This window comes from Sinohyriopsis cumingii, chromosome 5, assembly GCF_028554795.1.
Source record: "Sinohyriopsis cumingii isolate HCF-2022 chromosome 5, ASM2855479v2, whole genome shotgun sequence".
Lineage (NCBI taxonomy): Eukaryota > Metazoa > Mollusca > Bivalvia > Unionida > Unionidae > Sinohyriopsis > Sinohyriopsis cumingii.
In genome coordinates this window covers 119,073,498-119,080,047 of record NC_142965.1, presented here as the reverse complement: position 1 = coordinate 119,080,047, position 6,550 = coordinate 119,073,498, and the positions used below count along the sequence as shown (strand labels likewise).

The 6,550-nt window shown below is 36.3% G+C and overlaps 1 protein-coding gene across 1 annotated transcript; it reads right to left on the bottom strand.

Annotated features, from left to right (window-relative positions):
- Nucleotides 1-4,297: 4,297 nt before the first annotated feature.
- Nucleotides 4,298-6,234, bottom strand: LOC149800062 (uncharacterized). Its single transcript, XM_089957185.1, has one exon. It carries the CDS (start codon nucleotides 6,232-6,234, stop codon nucleotides 4,888-4,890), a length of 1,347 nt encoding a protein of 448 aa, XP_089813311.1. The 3' UTR covers nucleotides 4,298-4,887.
- Nucleotides 6,235-6,550: the final 316 nt, after the last annotated feature.

The window sequence follows — 6,550 nt, the reverse complement described above, 5'->3', positions numbered from 1 at the left end:
ATACTCCAGAGCAGTGTAGTGTGGCATTTTATGCCAATCTAATTTGTTATGTGAGCAATATGTGCCTTATACTGGACATTTCAGTTTCGAATGGAGCATACACAAAATTGAAGAAGAATCAAACATGTGTCCACCATATATCAACATCACATACACTCATAATCACCAAGTCTTTGTAAGGTATGAAACAGACAGACTTGGATTTTTGAACCAGAAACGTATTACTTAATCGAAGATGAACAGTGGAGGCAGCATGGTTTAGTTCACGGAAAATTACAGATTAGAGTAAGTGTTTTAGATTGAAAGGGAACCATTCAAGACCTCAGAACTAAAATTCCTGATATTTCAGTGTCCAGACAAAATTGCGAATTTCTAGTTAGATTAAACGGTTCGTTTGCACAGGAGTCAAAATTCACATATATTGCTGTCCTAGCCCGGCGGTCATGAACAATGTGTCTTTCGTCGAGGCTTTTTTGTGGCTCTTCTATGCTGTTTCCGTGGAAATTGGAAGGTTGCTTTAAGAAATCATTGGAATATATTTTTTATTTGGAACTGAACAAGACAGTAAATTCTCTTCTTGTCTGAGCTAAACACGTCGTTAGTCTGTGGTCGTCGATAATGTATTGTACATACCATTCCGAAATCAATTTGAAATGGCTATGATGTTCAAGAGCTAAATTAAACTTGACATCAGAAGGCAATTCTGCATGTACAAGACCTATAAATCACTCCTTCACATGACAACTGACGGTCTTTCTTTGGCACATATTTTGAAGAGTACTTGTTACCATGAGTTTGACTATATACTTTTATTCTATTTCAGTTTTTGTCGTTTGCAAAATATTAGTTTTGTCCGTACTTAAATTAGTTGTTTAGGAAAGAAGATTATATTGCTTTCATAGATAAATAGTACACTACCTGCAATTGGTCCTTAAAGGATGTCTCACTTAACCGATTAGTAGAGGACGCGCGCTTGAGGCACGCCCGGTAGTGACTAATTATTTTGACATGCTGAAAATAATGATCCTGATTTTGTTTATCATTCTATATATCACAACAATTTTGCAACTTTGTGACACAACAATTAAAGAAGTGCATGACTTGAACCATTTCAATATTTATTTTGTAAAATGTATTTCCTAGTAGGTGTCTGTAATTGGTTGAGACAGAAATGTTTAAGGTATTATTTAGGGTTATACAAATGTATTCTCAATGTCCTGCTTTCATGAAATTATCTTATAGTTCAAATGATGTGCCAAAATTGTTTAATTCGCATCTCATTAAAGCTAAATTATATATATATATATGTGTGTGTGTGTGTGTGTGTGTATGTGTGGGTGGGTGGGTGGGTGTGATTTGGACATTTTTTCGTAGCTTTAACAAATTTTAGTCATATCGCTACGATGTTTGCAGTGTGGCAGTTTATAGTAATGCCTAGCACCGGGGCATCATGCCGCAGACATGTAGCATGATGTCCGAACCAGTCACATTATCCTGACACCAGGCCGACCAGTCCTAACACTAACCTCTTAATGCTAAGCTCCAAGCGATGCAGCTGTTAATACCATTTTTGTAAGTCTTTGTATGACTCAGCCGGGGATCGAACCCACGACCTCCCGCATCCGAGACGGACGCTCAAACAACTAGGCCACCGGAGCGGTTCGAAATGATATTTGTAAATTTCTTGTTATATGTTGTTTAGCTGAGTTGATATCAAACATTTAGGAATTGTATGTTTGTGTACAATACTGTGTGTGTGCGTTCGTGAGTGTGTGTGTGTGTGTGTGTGTGTGTGTGTGTGTGTGTGTGTGAGAGAGAGAGAGAGAGAGAGAGAGAGAGTAGACTGAAGATGGGATTGAGTAGGGAGCCTTGCAAAATCAGCATAATTCAATTTCTACGTTTGGTAACTGACTGAACATTATCTGTTTTTCAGAACTGAAGAGTGCGTATCAACATAGACATCATTGTTAGTTTGGCCGTTCAATCCATTGTTGGTATAAAGACTTAGAAAAACCGTACTAACAGCGGCCTCGCTTGGCGCTCAGGATTAAGAAGTTAGTGTTAGGACTGGTTGGCCTGGTGTCAGGATAATGTGACTGGGTGGGACATATTGCTACATGTCTGAGGCATGATGCCCCAGTGCTATACATGACTATAAACTGCCACACTGCTGACATCGGAGCGATATGACTGAAAAATTGTTAAAGCTACGTTAAAATTCAAAATCACACACACATCCATTGTTGGTATCAACCACGAAATCCATCTTATTTTCTACCCACGAAAAATATTTATATTTTGACACGTTCTCTACCAGGTCTAAATTTAAATTAACAATTCATACACACTCACCAACAGAAAAGATAAATACTAGAAAATTAATTTGCCATCCTTGGCATACTTTGGCACTAAAAACTTAAATGTGTACTAAATATTAATCCTCATTCTTCCGCTCTATTGACGAAGACAATGCTATAAATTTGTTAGGTTTCTAGAAAGCTGGTTCTCTTAAAACAACATCGCTTTGCTATCTGTTACATTTAGTCATGTTATGGCACAAAAACTTGGAGTAATACATGCAAATAACACAAATTAGAAACTGGATTTTCCAAAAGTTTAAAGACAAATTAATGTTTGGAATTGTTGTGTGTGTGTGTGTGTGTGTGTGTGTTGTGTGTATTGTGTGTGTGTTTGTGTGTGTGTGTAAATGACAACGAGAGAGATACACATAATCTGTGCTGAGGATGAGAGAGAGAGAGAGAGAGAATGGGGCGGGGGAGGTAGAGTAGGGCACTACTTCTGTCACAACGATTGGTGGCGTTTGATAGAGAACTCAATGGTGATACATACATACATACATACATACATACATACATATCGCATTCTAGCTGATAGATAGATAGATCGACGAACAGACAGACAGATATATAGATAGATAGAGATAGATAGATAAATAGATAGATAGATAAATAGATAGATATATAGATAGACAGACAGACAGAGACAGACAGACAAACAGATAGATATATAGATAGATAGATAGATAGATAGATAGATCGATAGATAGATAGATAGATACACAGACAGACAGACAGAGACAGACAGACAGATAGATATATAGATAGATACATAGAGAGAGAGATAGATAGATATATAGGTAGATAGATAGATAGACAGACAGACAGACAGATAGGTAAATAGATAGATAGATAGACATATAGATAGACAGATAGATAGATAGGTAGATAGATAGATACATAGATAGGTAGAAAGATAGATTGATAAATAGATAGATAGATATATATATAGATAGACAGATAGATAGACAGACAGACAGAGACAGACAGACAGATAGATATATAGATAGATATATATAGAGAGAGATAGATATATAGGTAGATAGACAGACAGACATATAGATAGATAGATGGGTAGATAGATATGTAGATAGGTAGATATATAGATAGGGAGATAGATAGATAGGTAGATAGATAGATAGATAGACAGATAGATAGATAGATAGGTAGATAGATAGATAGAGAGATAGATAGATAGGTAGATAGATAGACAGATAGATAGATAGATAGGTAGATAGATATATAGATAGACAGATAGATAGATAGGTAGTTAGATAGATAGCTAGATAGATAGATAGATACATAGATAGGTAGATAGATAGATATATAGATACATAGATAGATAGATACATAGATAGATAGATAGATAGATAGGTAGGTAGATACATAGATAGATAGATAGATAGATAGATAGATAGATGGGTAGATACATAGATACATAGATAGATAGATAGATAGACATATAGATATATAGATAGGTAGATAGATAGATAGACAGATAGATAAATAGATAGGTAGATAGATAGACAGATAGATAGATAGATAGATAGATAGATAGATAGATAGATAGATAGATAGATAGAACGCACACGTAAGTAACGATACTGGATACTACAAGCTTGTTGAGAGTTTGACTTAAATGAGATAAGAATTCTAACTTATCTGTTGCAGTCTTATAAAAGTTACAACCCGTCATCGGTTTTGCACCCGACACAAATTTTGTGCTAACATCACAGATTTTTTAATTGAAAAAGAAATAGAGCGAAGTGTGGTGAATTGTTATGGGTTGTACAGTCAGACGCTTTTAGTAATTAGAATGTTTAATAACTTACTAAGAGTTGAAACCATCTTGGCGTTGGTGTGAGATCATAATGTCAGAAAATTTGTACAAATTATTCAAGAGTATCAGTAACATTTATTATAAAAAGATTAAACCCACATCGTATAACATTAATAATCGTTAGAATTTGGACAAGGAAATAAATTTTGTTTGCAATGATTCTGTATTTCATTCAATTTTCACAATGTGTGCATACTTTGGATCCAAATTTCAGATTCCATGCGACAAAGCAATAAAGTTATATAGGAATCAAACTAGTATTTGCACGTTCCCGAATTCATATGGAAACATCAATATCTCTTTTTCTTTGTTTCATGGAAAGACACGTGACAGTAACTGGTAGTACAGGTTGAGTAAATGAACTGAAGTGGACAATGTTCCTTTGATAGTATTACTTGCAGCTCAATACCATTTATCAGGATTCATGTTTGATTCATAATTGAAACATATGCTAACGTAGTAAAACACAAACATCGACAGAGCTGCAAGCTGTTTTCCTGTAACGAGCTAATTACTATATGTTGCTTTCTAAGAACAAATTAGGAACAAATAGTTGCATCTAGTGCGGATGACGTTGTTTAGAAAAATAGTGTACATAATACGATATTCGATAGAATCCAGGAAACAATAATTTACGCGCAAATCATATTCTACAAATATCATCAGCTATCATTTATCAACACGCTATTATCAAACACTAGTGACCTTTGATATTCTCTTTTCATCCGATTGGTCCGCTTCGGTGTCAAGCTCGGGAAAGTCTTCCTGGACATTTGAAGTTCTTTCCAGATACTTATCCGGTTTAAGAATGATTGCTTCAAAGGGTTTGCACAAAACGTCCGATAGAATATTCTTAGTGTCATAATCATCCTTTGCTACAATTTTACCTTCCCCTTCAGCAACATTCCGTTTCTCCATTTCAATAACATCGACAATGCTTTTAGGATGTGAACTATCCGGAGATTCGTAATTTTCCTCGTCCACTTCTGTGATTATCGTTGGAATGACATTAAAACGAAGATCCTTGCGAATCCTCAGCTGCTCTTTAAACTTTTGCTCTTCAACTTTTTCTCGTCCTGTATTCTCTTTTGTAGCGTGTTCTATAACCTTGGAAAAGATGGTGCTTGAATACACTGGCACGTCTTCGTTCGAGGAGGCTTCTCTAGGAAGAGACGCTTTATCGCAATCAGAAATAGGTCTTGATTCCAGACATATCCTTTGGTTTCTCCAACGAACACTCTCAATAATCCCTGTAGTAACAAATTCAATGACATGCCGAGGTCGCTTAGTGTCTGGGTCTTTTATAATGCTCACTTGAGAATTTTCAATGCCAGAAAATATCTCACTTAAGTTAGATAATATGAGGACGGCATATATTTCCATGTTACTCTTTCTTTTTACAATTATAGGCGTTTCGCCGGTCGGCATAAACATCGTTGTTTTAACTTCAAAGTCTGCTATGAGTTCATCCTCTGTGACCATTAACTTTGCATGTGTCGCGTGATTAGGTTCAACAGTGACATCACTATCAACCTGCCAATCAAATACCTCCTCGAATGTTTCTCCTCGTGCCTGAGTGACACGTAAATATCCGTCTGCGCTGGCACTGACACCGAAATTACCTATATTTGATGGGATTGTTAGTCTGAAATTAGTATTTCCCTTAAATGTATAGCCTCTCTGAATAGTAACATTTGTTCTTGCTCTAGTCTGACGATTGGTTCTGAGCTTGTAAACCTGGTCTTTACCTGTGTTATTTGTAAAGTCCGTTCTGAAAAGTTCCACTTGCTTTCTCTCCTTATATCCGTCCATATTGGGATGCGTCCTTGGAGTAAATTTAACCGTTTTATGCTCAAATTCAAAGAAATTCCAAGGCACTTCGATCAGAAAGTCTGCTCTCCGTAGGCAATTGTACCATCGTGAATCGCGCTTGAGTTCTTTCCATGCATATTCTGTTAGCACCCGGTCTATATCAATGACGGTACCAGTTTCCGCCGGTTGACTATTACAAGCGCATAACATCCTCAAAACAGTCATATAGAAGACATAGGAAACGTTGTACTGGACCTACATATGTGTATTATTAGCGTTCGATTTGAGTCTTGCGTCTTTACAACAAGAATGGTTTCTACAGGAATCAATAAAATTACAGTCAGTCTGGCGGGAGGTTCGCTCTCTGCGGGCTAAATCAATGACAGGGGTCGAGTATAACATTCTGTAAAATTACCATGTACTCCTTTTTTGTATTTTGATTATGCAATTTTGTTATTATCCAGGAATCATACGAGCGTGATTTAACGATCTGTGTTTCTGCTTGTCTTTAAAGGATTTAAAGATCTTTCAAACACAGGTG